Raw genomic sequence first — 17,855 nt, 5'->3', positions numbered from 1 at the left:
GGATTAAAAAAGGATGGAAATTCTTGCTCCACCTGTGTGGAAGAAGGGGTCTCCCTTCTTGGCTATTAGCAGGAACAGGAAAGCTGAGCTTCCTCACTCTTTGACCTCTGTCCCCTTTCAAGATCCCTGCTGATATGCCCTCAGAGGAAGTTTTTTCTCAATTGCATATTTAGTGGATAGATTAAGACATGTTTAACCCAGTCCATGACAGTGGAAATGACTGGAGTTAAGCATCTGATCTCATTTATGCCGAATTTATCTTTGGAGAGCTCAGTCAATTGTCCATTGTTTCCCTAAATCCATGTTCTGGCAGCACCTCTGGTGTCAAAGAACTCTAAGTATTCTCAACATCCCCCAAGGAAACAGGTCCTCTTTATTCATTTAACCTAACTTTTAACCTATGTATTCTTGTGTTGACAATGCATTTTTTTTCTTTTATTGAAGAAGTAAGTTTACCCATATCTCTTTGTGCTCTTGAGGTACAGCAGAAACTCTCTCCATCTATTTCTTCCATTTTTTTTCCATATTTGATAGGCAAAAGTTCGTCAGTTTATTAGAGTTAAAGCCCTGTCATCAAACATCCATCATTCTGTATAGGGATTATATCCCTGTAGAACTAAATCCAAGGAGTAATTTTGCCTTTCTGTCAAAACATTGGGAGAAGTGTTTTAAAGTGCTTAAATCTGAAATAATCTCCTTTCTCTTTGATTCCTCTATTTGTCTCTCTATAATATGTTGTCAAAGCTAGTTGTGTCATTTTATAAAAGCCATACTTGTAGACAATTTCATGTAGTATAATTGCCAACTCCTGCCACCTTCTGTCATACAGGAGTTAAACATATATTATTCTGTGTTGCAAAAAGGTTTATTTTCAGCTGCATGCTCTTATTTTGTGAATTACTAATTTTTTTCTCTTCCAACAAAATGCTTACCTGACCTGTCAGAGAAAGTCTGCTCAATTGTCAAGTATTTTAGAATATTTTAAAATGCTTTAAGTAAGACATAAACAATGTTTGAAAAAAAATGTTATGCTGAATGCAAAACCAGGAGTATTTGTATTTTGAAGATCAAAAAATAAAATATTTAGTTTGTCAAATAATAAAAAAATTCCTTTTTAATATTTTTTCCCAAATTGGCCTGAACTTATGAAGTGTTTCAGGTGTCACTAAACTACAATTTGATTAATTTTTGTTTGCTATCTGGATCTCTATAAATTTCTTTTTCTTTTATTACGGCTTTTAAAATGTGTTGTTTGTCTTCTTGACAATTGGCCATTTTATCAAACACAGTCTGTGAAAGATTTTGAGGGCATAGGTAGGCACCAGCTGTTGCATTACTTCTGTGCTTTTCCTTTTGCACCGTATCAGGCTGTTAGCATTCAACAACACAGTTACTAAAATATTTTCTCAGGATGGAAAATGTGAAATTTGAGAGGAGATATAAACCTTGGAAACTTTCTAAACAAAATGGAAAGTTTGATGGAAAAAATGATAAAAATATTTAGTGGATCTTAAATTAGAACTTGTCTTAATGAATAGTTTCATTTAACTTAAAATAGTTTATTTTAATTATTTTTTTAAAGCTAATTAGCTGTATGCCTAAATTTTTTTGAGCAGCTGTAGTTGCTACAGCTTTGTCTTACATTTTTCTCTACTTCAGTGACTGTTGCAGAGTTCTGGCGAGGAAAGAAGATGTGGTGTCCACAGAAGTTTATACTTCCTGGATTTCAAAACCTTATTCTATGTCCTTTAAGATTAGGTTTCAAGTTTGTTTTATATCAAGGGAAAACTTTTATTTATTAACTCATTCATTGAATAGTTCCAAGTTTTGAGTCTTTTACTGCAGTTCTGTTAACTGACTGCGTCCTTAATCCCTTTACATTTTTGTCTTGTATCTGGTTACCAATATTATAGTCCAGTAATTTAGTGTATTGCATTCACTCCACTGTCCTAACAATGCTGTGGGCATTAACTGCAGACTTCCAAGCAGGTGGCTGTATTTACCAAAAGGATTATCTGCATCACTCATCTGTTTTCCCAGGCTTTTACTGAGTGTCAGTCTTGAAGGAGATCTGAGTAGATTTTGGCTTTATGCAGGTTATTTTGATTGCACTGACTAACACAGGGTTAGCAGATGTTGGCATTTTATACTATGTAAGCCAAGAAAACACAAGATAGGTGTATTATATAAAGGGAAAAAGTTGTATCAAAACTATTTCACTCAGTTCTGTCATGCTAAACTGTTTGTTCACAGAAATCCTTTGTTAAAGTCCATTTGCATGCTGATCACTAAATACACTAAACAAATATAATAAAACTAAGCTGTGATGTAAACCTTGGATCAAAGACCTTCCCCCAAAAGTTCAAGGAACTTACTTGTGTGTAAGGATTTTGTTTCAACATGTTTCTAGCATGCCCTACATTTCTTCCCACAGCAGTGATAAGCTAGACTTCAGCTACCTTTTCCTATAAAATCAAATTTTTAGAACTTAGGAGAAGATACAAAGAGGATATCAACTGTAATATCAGTTGTGGCTTTATTGAGTCTTTCTTCATGATGTGAAAGTCTAGTGTTACTAAGCATTCTGTGATAAGTATTTACTTCTAGAGAGCCTGAGTTAAATGTTTAAGATAGTAAGAAGAACAAATTCGAATGTATTTTGAAATATGTCACCAGGATGAGGACATCTCCTTGATTTGCAAGGCTTTTGTGTATGTGTGTGCACTTTTGTGTGTTTAGACTTACCAACCATTAGAACAATACTAGTGGATTGGTTGGCCTTCTGAGGCCATGTAGTCTGTACTAGAACTATTATATTGATATCTGAACTTTTTCCAATGCTAAGAGTTTAATGTTTCATATCACATTTGTTATCTATTCCTCACCTATAGGAAAATGTTACAAGTGTGGCTTCATGCCGTACATCAAGCACTTTTAACTCTCCAGATTAATGTCATAATATTCACTATAAAAGTTTAAACTGAAAATGGTGAAGAGCCCTGTATTGAGGTCTTGAGCTGAATTGTTAAAAGATCAGGACCTTCCCATTGTTATTACAACCTCTGTCATATTATTTGTGGAGAATCTTTTTTCTAGACCTCCATAAACTAAGAAGAGAGCGATTTCTGTTTTTGGTGCTTTATTGAAAGCCACTATGCTCTGAATGCATCTGTTATGCCGGAGTCCAATCTAAGAATGTTATTTTTTATTAAGAACATTTGTTCTTCAGTGTATATGTGGGAGTATTGGCTCAGAACTACCCATAAACTCATACTTTTACACAGTTACTCTGGCCTGCTTCTTGATTTTGAATGTTTACTTGTGTGGAAGAAAAAAGGAATTTGAGGATATGCATAGTGTAAGCATAGGAAATTCCTTTTCTCAGTGAAGTCAGCAATGATAGTCCATTGACTAGGATTCAAAGCACTACTTGAAGCTTTTATTATTTTATGCTATTCAGTGTCTGTTTATTATTATTATTTATTATTTATTAAAATGTTAAATGCACTCTATACAACCATACTGGTTCAAATGAAAGGCTGTATACTTGTGAGGCAGAAAGAATTTGGATTTAGAATTCCTCTAAGTACTAGGAATCCTACTGTTAACTTCACATCCTGTTCTTTCCTGTCTAATATCGTGGCATTTTCCACTGTGTTTTAAATGCCATTTTTGCTTGCTTTGAAAAGGTGGTGGATTCAAGGAAACAAATTGCTGGGGGGCCAGCTCAGCTACTGCTTTTCTTGTAACTATGAACTTCATAGTTACCATTCAGTTACTTTTTTTTTTTTTCTTTTTCCTTTTCTCTCTCTCTCTCTTTTTTTTTTTTTTTTTTTTTTTCTTTTTCCTCCCATCTTTGTTGGTTTTAAGCTTTTAGGCCTCCATAGATTCTAAGCAGTGTTTTTGTAAGAACAATATCAAGTAATTTTTGTCCATGAACTGTTGGTTGTGATCACTCAAGAAAAAAAAAAAAAAACAAAAAAAAAATCACAACAACAAAAAAAAATCTTGTCAGTAAACCAATTCACTACATTTGGGAAAAATGAACTTGGTGGGAACCACCTAACACATGACAAAATCTTGTGACAAAACATTCCTTGCCACTTTCAAGGACTCTTTGCTTGTTTGCTAGCTTTGTAAGCAGGAAAGTAAGAAACACCCATGCCATTTTGCAGATTAAGGAATTCTAAATTATTTACTTGAAAAATAGCCTTCTGTTGGGTTGCTTGTTGAGGGATTGTGGATGCAAAATTTGGATCTCTGGAAAGTGGATGCACATCATTTTTCTGTTTTCTCTTGCAAAGAATTAAAGCACAAGATTTGATGAAAGACACTTAACCTAGATGAAATTGCTCATTTGTCTGAGTTTTGCTCAGGAGACAGTCACTGATGGCTACAAACTGTTTCCAATGTTTCAGCCATGGAAACGCCTGATGGTGGATCAATGTACAACGTGTCTCTGCTCCCTGCAGTCAATGCCTTCTCGGAGATACAGCCTGACGTGTACAAAATTCAGTTGTGAACCATGCCCAACAGTAAGTACAAGTGGTCTGGATGCTCTAATTAACAGTGTTTGATGATAAGGTCATGTTCTTCATTGTATATACCAGTTTATGTAGTGTACAACCTTGGGACCTGTTGCCTTTCTTCATTTTTTTTTTTCTGAGAAATCATGGACTTTTGTTTTTCTTACCATGAATTAGATCAAAAATATCAAATGTGATCTGAATCCACAGTGTAGAAAAAGGCAAGTTTTCATAGTACTCAGGTCCAGAGGTACATTTTTTTGTACATTTCTGACTACTTACCTTTGGGGCAAAATGAGTTTTAGCAAATCATTAGTAACAGGAACTATCCTTTCCACTACAATATTATCTGTCCATCCTGGGACTGGCAGCTGAGCCAGATTTCCCTGCTTCAGGGCTTTCCTATGACTATTTCCAAATTTTCTAACAGCTGAGCCCAGTAATATTTCTTTCTGGTCCCCAGCCATGCCTTAAGTGATTTGAGGTAATTGTCCCCATCAGTTCCACTGGTCTTTTTGAAGTCTTTGCTGCTGCTTCCATCATGTGCAAGGAATAATCTTGTCTAGAAAAGCCAGGGGCAAATATCTCCCATTTTTACTCCACTGACTAACAGTGTGACTGGAGTGCCAAACTAGTTTGCTGAATCACATATTTTTTGCTTTAGCACCAGTACCTAAAGAAGAGGGAGAGCTGAACAAATTGCAGAGGCTGCCTTAGTTCTCCCCTGTCCAAAGAATGTAGACAAGCAAGTAGTTTTCACTGAAAAACTGAAAATGCACGTTCTTCTTCTGCCTTCACCTGGATAATAAATGGATGCCAATGTGCTCAAACAAATGCAGGGGCTCTGCTAGCAGTGGCCATTGCATCAAAGAGCCACATCTCTAACATGATCATATCGGATTCCTGGCTGATATCCGGGAGAAAAATAGATTGACAGGGTCCTTGCAAAAGAGGGAGGCAGAGTTTTGGGGAAGTCTAGTTTTCAATCCCTAAGTAGAACTGAAAGGACAACGTAGTAAGTCAAGTTTCTGTGGTTTCATATTCACTAATAAACCAAACAGAGCAAGGCTGAAAGCTCAAGTTATGGCCTGCAACCACTTATGCTGATGAATTTTTAGCAGTGGCCCAGCTTGCATGTCTTACAAACAATGCCTAGGCATTGTTTGTAACCACAGGTCAGTGGTTAGCATAATCGAAGAACTGTTTCCAACAGAATCACACAGAATCACAGAATTTCTAGGTTGGAAGAGACCTCAAGATCATCGAGTCCAACCTCTGACCTAACACTAACAGTCCCCACTAAACCATATCCCTAAGCTCTACATCTAAACGTCTTTTAAAGACTTCCAGGGATGGTGACTCCACCACTTCCCTGGGCAGCCTGTTCCAATGTCTAACAACCCTTTCGGTAAAGAAGTTCTTCCTAAGATCCAACCTAAAACTCCCCTGGCGCAACTTAAGCCCATTCCCCCTTGTCCTGTCACCAGGCACGTGGGAGAACAGACCAACCCCCACCTCACTACAGCCTCCTTTAAGGTACCTGTACAGAGCAATAAGGTCACCCCTGAACCTCCTTTTCTCTAGGCTGAGCAATCCCAGCTCCCTCAGCCGCTCCTCGTAGGACTTGTTCTCCAGGCCCCTCACCAGCTTCGTCTCCCTTCTCTGGACTCGCTCAAGCACCTCAATGTCCTTCTTGTAGCGAGGGGCCCAAAACTGAACACAGTACTTGAGGTGCGGCCTCACCAGAGCCGAGTACAGGGGGACAATCACCTCCCTAGCCCTGCTGGTCACACTGTTTCTTATGCAAGCCAGGATGCCGTTGGCCTTCTTGGCCACCTGAGCACACTTCTGGCTCATATTCAGCCAACTATAAAGAAACTATAGAAAAAGCCAGTCTGTTTTATGGGGAGAAGGCAATTTAGACATGCACATGTGTTCCACTTGTCTGTGGGGTGGGAAAAAAGGTCTTGATCCAATTTCTTTGCTAGCATAGATGCACCCTGTGACAAAAGGGTGAATCTGGAATAGTTGGGTGTTGTTATGGACACTAATATCACTGTCCTATAAGGTAGGATTTTAGACACATATTCCTGAAAGGAAAATAAATGGCTAAGCATGGTGCTGAACATCTTTCTCACTTTCACAAAATATAACCTTGCAGATCAATGAAAAAAGCACTCAGATACACTAGAATGAATCAATGGCCAGAAATTTGTGTGCATACATATGCTTCCATGCAAACATGCACAAACATTAATTCTTGCTTTTCAGTGCAGGAAGCCAGCTGTGGATATTAAAGGTAGAGGAATCAATTAAATACACTGTAAAAACAAATGGGGAAACATTCCACTCTTGCTTCTTCTACCACCCACACAATTCCCAAATGGCCCCTTCTCCTCACTTGACTCAAATGTACAGACTAAACAAAAAACAAATGAACAACAACTGAAGAAAGATCTATTTCTAGATGGGCTTATTAAACACAATGAAATTAAGCGCTTACTAAGCACAGATACTCAAGAGAGGTTACAGGTCTAGGTGTATGTATCCCTTAATAGTCATTGTAATGAAACTCTGGAGTTTGAGTTAAAAACAAATCAAATAAGATATGTAAAATCTTATCCCCTTGAGGCCAGCAGGATTCACACACACTTGGATCTTTCCTGTCTCAATCACTGATTTTGTGGTATACCCAGATTAAAAGAAATTCTTTCATAATGGACAAAATCATGGAGTAGGGTATATACTCTCTCAGGAGCACCTGCTTTCTACTGGATGCTGAAGCTATGAAAGTAAATGCACTGGCTGTTGAAGAGCAGCCAATTGCAGCATTCTCTGTTCATCAAGGTCAATGTGTTTTCTGTCATTTTATGACCTGCTTTAGGTGCTTACATTTTGGCTAATAGAGGAAGTTCACCTAAATAACAATGAACTAGGCTCTCTTCCAATGATTTAATAGTAAACCCATACCCTCCCCAAATTCTTTTTCTAAAAAAAACATAGCGGTAGCATGCACGCCTTCACTCAAACAAAAAGTGTTTGTTGTATTTAATATGTTCAGCTCATCATAAGCAGCTGTTAGTTATGTGTAGCAGCTGGAAGGACATCGTGGGACACTTCAAGTGTAAACTCAGTTTCTGTGTTTTTTTTTTTTTCCTTTTTTTTTTTTTTTCCTGTTATCCATTCTATACCTTTCTTCTTCTCCATCTATTGCTGCTTGTTCTCTCATATTCCTTTCCCTGTCACCATTTTTCCTTCCTTTGACCATTTGTCAGTCTCCTTTCTTTCTTCTTTCCTTCTCCCCCTTTTCGTTGTATGATTTTATACACTCTCTGATGTTGTTGTGTTTTGTCAGACCATTTTCTCTTTCTATCCGTAGTTCAGACTTTCCATCTCAGCTTCATTCTCCCCTTTCCCTCTCCCTGCTTAATGTTTTTCTCTTAGTTTAAGCTTCTAAAACCACTTTCCAAGTTGCACTGTACAGTCTTCAATTTTATGGAGAAGTTCCTACCCACCACAAAAGAACTGTATGCCACTCTAAAAATTTAAATAACATTTTTTTCTCTTCTTAATCCTTGTTTAATGGACCCCGTCTTGCAACATTTATAGTCAAAGAATATTGAATTTATTGGACAGAGGAGGCTTCGTATTTGGAAATAAACTTATCTTCCTATTTATTATAAGGATTAATGCCAGTTTTTATAAAACAAAAGTACCTAATTAATTTGATTGAACCAGGCCTACTGTCAAAAAACAAACACAATAACAAACAAAACAACTCACAATATTTTGCTGGCTATCACTTTGTTCACTGAATTTCTGTCCCCTCAGAACAGCCTTCTAGAAATAAGCATGCTTAAGACAAAACCAACCCAGAAAATTTTCCATGTGAACTTCTTTACATTCTAGAATTACAGAAGGCAGGAAATCCCTGGCTCTTGCTGTGGAAAATGTGTGCCAACTTCATGTAGCATCAGACTGAGAGATGGAAGGCTTCAATACCTTCAGGTAAATTTTAAGAACTAGTTCTTTTACAGTTTAATCTTATTTTAATTTTATTAATTTATAATGAACTATTTTAAATACTTATAAATATTTATCAATTGTTAATTATTTATTAGCTTATAAAAATATTTAAATATTTTATTTAATATAAATGTAACCCAGACTTATGATGGCTCCAAGAAAAGTGCATTTTTTTTTCTCTTTTTTGGTTAGGCAGCATGGTATTACTAATGCCTTATCTTTTATATCCCAGAATGTTTTCTCAAGAAAGTTCGTTTTTTTGTTGCTTGTAAAAGGAAAAAAGGAGACTTCACACCATAGCACAAAATTCTAGAATGACAATCTAGATATATCTGAAAGCATGAGTATTATTCAAGAAGTTTAACTGGAATAGGAACTCAAACAGCTACTTACAGGAAATTCAAAACCTAATTTTAAATGAAAGTGGATAAAGGAAATTTCTTCCCTGGTAAGAACTGAAAAAGGTCAGGTTTTGGCAATCATTGCTGAACTGTAATCAGTACTGTTATAAAAGTAAACAATTATTTTCAGAAGATTTCTGTTGAGCAATTCTGTTTACTGAAGATTTCCATGTTTTGTAAACTTCACCCCCCATGTTATATTAATTATTCAATTAATTCAATAAAGGAATAGTCAGGATGTACAGTATCCTGAAAACTTACTGACCTGTGCTTTTGTGTAAATCTAACAACCCTTAAATCTTTACAGCCAAATGCATCACTTCAGGATGGCTGTGATAATCACTCCTGTAAAATAAATGAGAAAGGGGAATTTATCTGGGAAAGGAGAATCACTGGCTGTCCTCCATTTGATTCCAGAAGATGTTTGGCTGAAGGTGTAAGTAATGAAATGGCCCCTAGGCTTCCTAGTAGACTGTCATGTTTATGCTTCAGTATGTAGGTACCTTATGTGTATATGTATTAGGGATGGAAAACTCCAGCCCTTTCCCAGCACCTTGGATAAACTGAATTTGAATTTTCTTTGAAATTCAGAAAACTGTGTTGTTTTTTGTTGTTGTTGTTGTTGTTTTTTTTTTAATTATTATTTTAAAATATATGCTGGTTTAATGTGGGTCTATGCTGCAGGAGAGATGCTGAGATTGCAGTAATTCTATTCCACGTGAAGCAGCAAAACCAAGAAAATGGTTCTCACAGTGTTTTCAGTTCAGTATTCAGAGAAAAACTGCATGAATAATTATGCATATTGAGAAAACAGTCAAATTGGCCCCTTTTTTCTATGGTGATGTGTATGAAATACTAAGGCATTTTTTTTGCTACCCTCTTACAAGATTAGAAAAAGGAAGTTTTACCTGTATTCTGGGAAGAGCTCAAGCTTCCACGTTTGCAGTGGTTTAGTATAATGTCATATTAAAAGCCCTACTAAACTTGTCCACCTGTCTTTGAGGAACAGAGGGCAGGCTATGGACTCCAGGAAGGGATGTATCACATGGTGCCCTGGATGCTTATCAAGCATCACACAGCTACTATATCCACCTGGTCCCACTTTCACGACAGGATGTATGGCAGGACATAGGAAACATTTAACAAAGCTCATGAGCAAGCCTCTATCAACACACACCTCAAGCAAATGGAGGAGGTCTTGATGTGTTAAGTACAGGAAGAATAAAGCTTCCATTATCTATTTTTTTTTCTAATTTATTATTATTTTTAATTATTTTTTATTATTACTTTGTGAAATCACTGCAGAACACAGGTTTTTATACAAACAAAAGTTATAATAATGTTGGATTATATTACAACCTTGGGATTATTATCACATTGTGAAGGTCCCTATTGTAAAACAATGGAGAATAACTTACTTACAATTCAAAATTTCCCAAAGTGCATTTATTTTAATCCCTTCCAAAACAAATTTTTTTCAGAAATTCCAAAATTTAATTCAGATATAAAATTAGCTCTTTTTTTGGGTCTAGTTACACAGCAAAAGTTTAGTGGGGTTTGTTTGTTTGTTTGTTTAACCATAAAAATCCTCCTATATTTTGCGTGTAAATTCAGGTGTTTAAAACAATGTTATCACACAGAGCATAAATATTATAATTCTCCATTTTCCCTTTCACTATGAATTTTTCAATATGAATGGGTTTTATCACTTTGTTTCCCCAAAACTGGTTTGTATTCATTACCAAATTGATTGTATTCAACATGTTTACTTTAAAAAGCTGATATTATAAACTGGTAAAAGCAGTATTTTAAAGTGTTGAACTTGTTAAAATCATCAAATATTTTGAATTAGTTTTCAACAAATGTAATCACAAGTTCAACAACTTAAAATGGATTAAAATGAAATTATGATTACTAATGTAGACTTATACTTGTATACAGTATAGAAATGCAGTTTTCTTACCTAAATACAGTGTTTCAAACATCTTTTTTTAGGCTTTCAGCAGACCAAGTGTTTATTGCTTGTGCCAAAATAGAAGTATTTTTTATTGTTTTAGGGGAGAATTGCAAAACTTGGCAATACCTGCTGTGACACATGTAAGTAAATAAGCAAAAAGACTTGTTTGGCAATTGAAGGAAGTGTAAGCTAGTGGACAAGGAGCAAAGTTTAATATTATATGTACTTTGATAAAACAGGGATAAGCAATGTAGTCAAAATAAACCATTGGACAAGTCACCCCCTCTGATATGGGTACTGCTATCATGTTTTTTCCACTAGAACATGTGTTTTGTCAGTCTTCACAAACACTTTGAAAGAAATAGATACTCTATGCATTTTAGTATATACTGTTTTGCAGATGTTGAATTATGAATATTATATTTAATCGTTCATCTGAAAAGAATGGGAACAGTATCACACGCAGGTTGACAAGTCACATAACCTGATACTAAATATGTGAGGCAACCACTTCATGAATATACAATGGATTTAAAATGTATTTAGCAAAAAGAGATGGTTAAAATAATGTAATTATAAATGTTTCTTGATATTGTAATAACAACAACAACAAAAATAATTGGTGGGGCAGATGCTTATCAATGGTTCATGCCTGTTGAACAGCTTGCCTGCATCTTAAATTATGCAGTTTAGGCGCAAGTCCTGCAACTCTTAATTTCATGCATCACTGTGTAGATAATCTGAATGTCAGTTGGTCTGTGAGTGTAGAAGGTGTTTCCTTACATGAGGAAGGATAGGCTCTCATTTCTAAAACAAATCTCTGAAGCTTTTTTGAACAGACAATGTCTCAGGTTTTCCTTGTTAAGTAAAAAAAAAAAAAAAAAAAAAAAAAAAAAAAAAAAACGAAAGCATACAGAACAACAAACAAAACACTAAACCTGTAGCTTGTTTAAAAAAAAAAATAAATTGATATTTTCAAAAGAAAATGTCAGAATATCAACATCTTGCCTGTCCTCCACTATGTCTTGTTTTACTCTATGCATGTGCTAATAAATAAAAGATGCCCAGTATAGCAGCCCATCACCACACTGCCACAGTTGCTGATGTAATAATACCCCTGATGAAAGAAATTAACTCCTAGAGAGTTTGTAGCCATTGCTTGTCTACCTAATCAGTGAGTTCTGGCTTTAGAAATGCAAGTCAGAAAGCAATTGAGATAGACTGTCATCAAACCACTCAAACAGGTAATTTAGTTAAGAGAGCATTAATCTACATTTAGTCTTTGAGGAAGGAATACTGAAAATTACCTACTCTCAAAAACATCTTAATATTTAAAAGATGTGGGGATAAATGGACTACTAACTGAGTCCATATTGCATGGCCCTTCAAATCCTCATTCCCATTAACATTTGCTTGGATATAGCTCAAAACTGAAGTCTCATGTTATAGTGCAGTCCTTTTCCTGGTCACTTGTCTATTCAGATTTCTTCACAAAAAAAAAAAAAAAGGAATCCAACGCAAAAGCCAACATATTGCATGCAGTCAACTAATTGTGAGTTATCAGTTGATTTGTGTATGAAAGAAAGAACAGTGATTAACATGTGGTTTTGGATCAATCTGACACTTCTAGACACTAAACATTCTTCACTTCTCCCCATTAATTACATCTTTCTCAGACCTGGAATTCAACCAGGACAATCAGTACCAATATGCAGTTTGTTACATACTCTGTAGGGAATGCCAAGATCTGGCAAAGCTACTGCAAAACCAGAGTAATTTATTTAATCTTAAAGCTCAGATGAGAAAATAATCATTTTCTTATGGATACAGATACTTAGATGTAGGCTACATCAGCTTCCCAGGTCTTGAAAGAGCTTGTCTTGCAGACACCTTAGTACCATAAGCAATTCGGCAATTAATTTCTTCTCTCAAGTTCAAAGCACAGTTTAGGCTGGTGACTTTGGCTCTGTAGAGTCCTTACATGGCTTTGAGCAAAAGTTGTTTAAGAAAACAGTTTCTCTTAGTATACCTTGGCAATTGCAGTTCATTAGTGTGTCTAAATGCATTGTTACAGGCTTTAAATACTTTTGAGTAGGAGCACGTAACTGAACAGGCTTATTTTCTCCATTTTTGTTTGTTTGTTTGTTTGTTTTTTGGTGTGGCACTAACAAAGGACTTAATTAATTTTAAAGGATATTCCGTATTTTCCCCCTTCAGAAATGAGTTGCATCTCTGCTTCTTATGTCTGTTCTCAGTTGATCTCAACTGGATACGTCCTGTTAATCTATAAGCAGATGACTTTGCAAAGGAGAAAATCTACACAAAAGTAAATGATACAAGTAAAGTAACTTGAGAGCAAGTCAATAAGTCAGGATCAAAAAGGCAGCAAAGCTGTTGTTGAGACTAACAATTATTTTCTTTGGGATTTTCAGTTCTGCGGACAAAACTGCATATTCCTCCTATGTGAAGAAGTTTTATCAAATAAAGTTATGAAATCATTAAAAGAGAATTGGCAGCTCCAAGAGCCCTGGAGTCAGAAACACTTTTCAAGCTTTTTTTTTTTTTTTTGTAGTCTATACGTATATGTGTGTGTGTGTATAAAATGTGAAGCTTTAGCAAGGCACGCAGGTAATTTGGAGATGACATTCACATAGAAAAATTATTGAAAGCTATGTATGCTGCTCCACACATAACAAATTCAGACCTACAGCTTCTTGTGTGAATTTCTCATTAGACAGGAGAGACAAAACAAACAAAAATATCACACGGGGAACTTACTAGCAAAACATCAAAAAGTACTGGAAAATAAGTATAAGAATAATTCCTGGCTTGCTGAGGACAGCGGCAAAATTTTCATTGACCCAAACTTAGATTTTTTGCAATAGTATTTCTCTAACTGTTGTGTTGTCCCATCCTCATGGGCCCCATGACCCGTGGTCCAAGTGCTGTTGCTGGCACTTAATATACAGATTTATATATGTATAAAATCCATATATATATATATATGGATATCTTGCATACACAGACATGTACACAGAATAGAGAGTCTATCACCCAGGACATAATTAGATATGGAGTTTAATAAGAAGACAGGAGAGACTACAGAGACCAAGTTGGGCAGGGCAAGGTCAGACAAAAATATGGACAAGCAGCTGTTTAACATGCAACCACTCAACCTTTATGCCTTTATCATCCCTAAAAAAATCCCCTAGTGAGTCTTATAAAACCCCAAGCTGTACTTCCCTCACATCCCATAATGAGTCCTACGCATCTGTAGGCAGTGATCCACCTCAGTCTATAAGGTGATCTGGAGAGCTGCTCCCGTTGACTCATCTTGAAGGGCATCATTCTGATGGAATGAGATCTGTCTCTTGTGACAGTCTGAGGAGTAGCCAGGTCAAGATACTCTGTTTCTCTGATTAGGTTACTGGGGTTCCTACATGTGTCCTCATTGTTTTCCTCTGGATTTGGCTTGTCCAATGTAGCATTGCAGAATCTTTCAAAAAGGAGTAAAAGGCAGACATTAGATTGCAAAGAAGCATTAAAACAAAGCAGTCAACTGAAATATGGGGATTGGCCTCTTCTCGCAGATAATGAGTGATAAGAGGGAACGGTCTCAAATTGCTCCAGGGGAGGTTCAGGTTGGAAATCAGAAGACATTTCTTCTCAGGAAGAGTAGTCAGGCATTGGAACATGTTGCTGAGGCAAGTGATGGAGTCACCGTCCTGGGGGTGTTTAAGAAAAGGTTGGACCTGGTGCTTAGGGACATGGTTTAGGGGGTAATATTGGTGGCTGTGGATAGTTGGACTGAAGTCTTTTCCAACTTTTATTATTCTATGAGCGAAAAGCTGTTCTCCAGTGGAATTTTAGGAAGCTGCTTTATCCATGTAGAGCAATTCATTCACACAGAAGCAATTATCAGCATTGTCAAATGCTCCTCTCCTCTCCTCTCCTCTCCTCTCCTCTCCTCTCCTCTCCTCTCCTCTCCTCTCCTCTCCTCTCCTCTCCTCTCCTCTCCTCTCCTCTCCTCTCCTCTCCTCTCCTCTCCTCTCCTCTCCTCTCCTCTCCTCCTACTTCCCTTCTTTTTCTTTTTCTTTTTCTTTTTCTTTTTCTTTTTCTTTTTCTTTTTCTTTTTCTTTTTCTTTTGTAGGTTTGGAAGTGGAATGTCGACCAGTAAGTACCAGACTGCAATTTCGGAACATCAATGGATGTGTGGCTGAAAAGGAAGTGCCTATTTCTCATTGTGAGGTAAAAAATAAAAGCACTCCCACACACCCACCCCAACTTCTTCCCTTGCCCTTTTTCTCTCTTTCACAAGGGGACCTTTTGGCTCCACCATGGCTACACTTCAGTAAACAGAGCATCAGTTTCTGTCCTCACTGAGTCACTCAAACTGTGTAAATCTAATTGACACTTACTTTCTAAAGTAATTTGGTGATGATGGATTTTCTGTATTCAAGCAACTATGCAAAAAGGCACATAATCTAAGGTGCAAAGGCTTAGTTCATACTCCTTTGCTTCCATCAGAAATGAATGTCTCTGAAATAGTTTAATTAGGACTTTCTACACAGAAGAGAATTTTCATCTTAGTATAACCAAAGCTGATTTTCAGATCTGAGTCTATAATTAGGTACATATATCCTTCTGTAGGCTCTGAAGCTGGCTTATGAGTGTAAATAGGTATTTAGATGCATGATGCTTTAAACAGACATTTAAATTCAAGTGCTGTGATTTGACTTTTGTGCTCTGTAAGCTCTATAACTCCTCTGTTGGCCAGAACATTAAGCTGTTGTGTTCTGCACATCTTATTCATTTCCATAATTGGATTAAAAGCTTAATGGTATGGAATTTTCCTGCCCAGCACTCCTTACAACTTGTATAGCAACTTTCATTTGACACAGGAACATAGCATCCCTTCTGGATCTTTCCATCTCCCTGAGACTGGGAACCAACAAGGAAATTCTCTTCCCTCACTGGGTCATAGCAAGACAACTGCTCAATCTGAGATAACCATGCTTCATACAAGGACTGTATGCAACCCTTGTATGCAGTCCTAACAATGATGTACATGGATGGAAACAAAGAAGTTAGGTTGCACCCAGCTACTTGAGTATTATATTTATCTGATGCTGTAAGCAAAATGAATCTTCCAGTTTATCGTGACTACTGTGAAAAAAAAAGAATGGGGACGGGTTATTAGGAGTACACATGCCCAGGCTTTTCTTATCGGTAACTGATGCAGGGCCTCCATTTACTACACAAGACTTAATATGAATGGAAGCTTTAAGAACAACAATACTTATCCTTGATTAAAAGAAAAAGAAGATATATGCTTAACCTCTTGTCCTGTCCACAAAAATCAGTGGTAGTCAGGTTCTTTGCCATCAAGTCATATGTACTGAAGTTTCTCCTGCATGAGTACAGATTTTATTTTGTGAGTCTGGCCATATGTTGAGTAAACTAAATGATTCTGCTGTGGTTGGCACTGAGTATGTTTTTTTCTAAACTCCTTCCTGATAATGATATATATATATATATTTGGTATTAATATCAGAAATAAAAATGAAAAAAAAACACAAAAACAAATGACTCTGACAGAGTTTGATGTGAGGTCCTTTGTTTTTATATCATGAAAGCGTACGTCAAAGTAATGGACAGCTAGTTCTAAATTCAGAAAGTGATCAGACAGGAAGAACAACGGAAATATCAATCGGGCGGACAACAGTGTACATGCTTAGCATGCAGAGCAACAAGAAATGCATCTCAGAAAAAAATGAAAATTTGAAGGGATTGCAGCAGTTGGACTAACGCACTTTCTGAATGCACATCCCATATGGCTGAGGTGATAAGAGTGTTTCTTACTACCATTTTTCTGTGTGCTCAGAAGCCAACACAATAATGCTGGATATCATCTATTGTATTTTAAAGCACAGATTTTTTTTTAATTTTTTTGAGATGACCACTTCCTTCACCTCTTCTTTTCTATGCTTATGTTCACGAGACATTAGTCTTTGATTAGCACCCCGCACTCTGAAATAAGATACCTGTTTCTGAGTTCATGTTTTGCAGCAGAACACTGAACTCCAGGCAAAGAAGTCCATGGATGTTTTGAAGACCTAGATTTTGATTTCACTGTGTTTCTGGCACTATTCAAACTTAGTATCTCTTTTTCTGTCTAGGGCAAGTGTAGAAGCAGTACAAGATACTCTGTTCAGATGGGGAAATGGGAAGATGTGTGCAGCTGCTGTACAGCCACTCTAACAACAACGGTCACGATTCCACTCCGGTGTGCCAATGGCACAGTGGTGCAACATTACATCCCTTCTGCCTCTCAGTGTGAATGCAATTTGCGGAAGTGTACAGAGTGAATATTTTGAAGGAGCCCAGTGGTTTAATCTTGAGCTTTATGATGAAAGAACTTTACAGTGAAAGCCTCATTTCCTCTCTGTAGATGGTTTTATTTAGTAGAATTCTGACTAACTAATTGTATCAGCATAACAAACAATAAAATTTACTAGCACAATTGAGCAGTATTGGTATGGTTTATAGAAGAGAGATTTGAGATTACATTGGTCTTTCATCTTCACCATAGAAAGTTATCTTCATCAATAAAAGAAAATGGCGTGGTAATGGAAACAGTTGCTTCGACTTAAAGAACATGTCCCAAAGCTGTTAGAACTGACTTCAGAGACTTTGTACTTTCATTCCCCACTTCAGACCTTAATTACATGCTGTATACCTGTAATGCATATGGTACTTTACAGTCAGAGTTCTTGGTACACAATAATGATTATGGCTCAAGCAACCAAATATTTCTGCAATCCATACACATTTTTCTCCTTAAGTTGAATGCAAAGAAATTGTGTGCTAAGGACATGTTGTGTACAATATGCAAAACCTCAGCATCTGTAAATGGGGCTAAAAGACAGCTTTTAACCTATTTAC

The 17,855-nt window shown here is 36.6% G+C and overlaps 1 protein-coding gene across 1 annotated transcript in view; it reads left to right on the top strand.

Moving 5' to 3' along the window:
* VWF (von Willebrand factor) overlaps positions 1-17,424 on the top strand; it is a 145,656-nt gene extending 128,232 nt beyond the window's left edge. Inside the window, exons 47-52 of the mRNA XM_084304359.1 lie at positions 4,419-4,535; positions 8,436-8,534; positions 9,261-9,389; positions 11,011-11,050; positions 15,061-15,158; positions 17,090-17,424. Coding sequence (XP_084160485.1) covers positions 4,419-4,535; positions 8,436-8,534; positions 9,261-9,389; positions 11,011-11,050; positions 15,061-15,158; positions 17,090-17,278 — 672 coding nt within the window. The 3' untranslated portion in view covers positions 17,279-17,424. The remainder of the gene's footprint in view (positions 1-4,418; positions 4,536-8,435; positions 8,535-9,260; positions 9,390-11,010; positions 11,051-15,060; positions 15,159-17,089) is intronic.
* The last annotated feature ends 431 nt before the right edge of the window (positions 17,425-17,855 follow it).

The sequence above is a fragment of the Netta rufina genome, assembly GCF_964035555.1.
Source record: "Netta rufina genome assembly, chromosome: 1".
Taxonomy (NCBI): Eukaryota; Metazoa; Chordata; class Aves; order Anseriformes; family Anatidae; genus Netta; species Netta rufina.
This window is presented reverse-complemented; position numbering and strand designations above follow the sequence as displayed.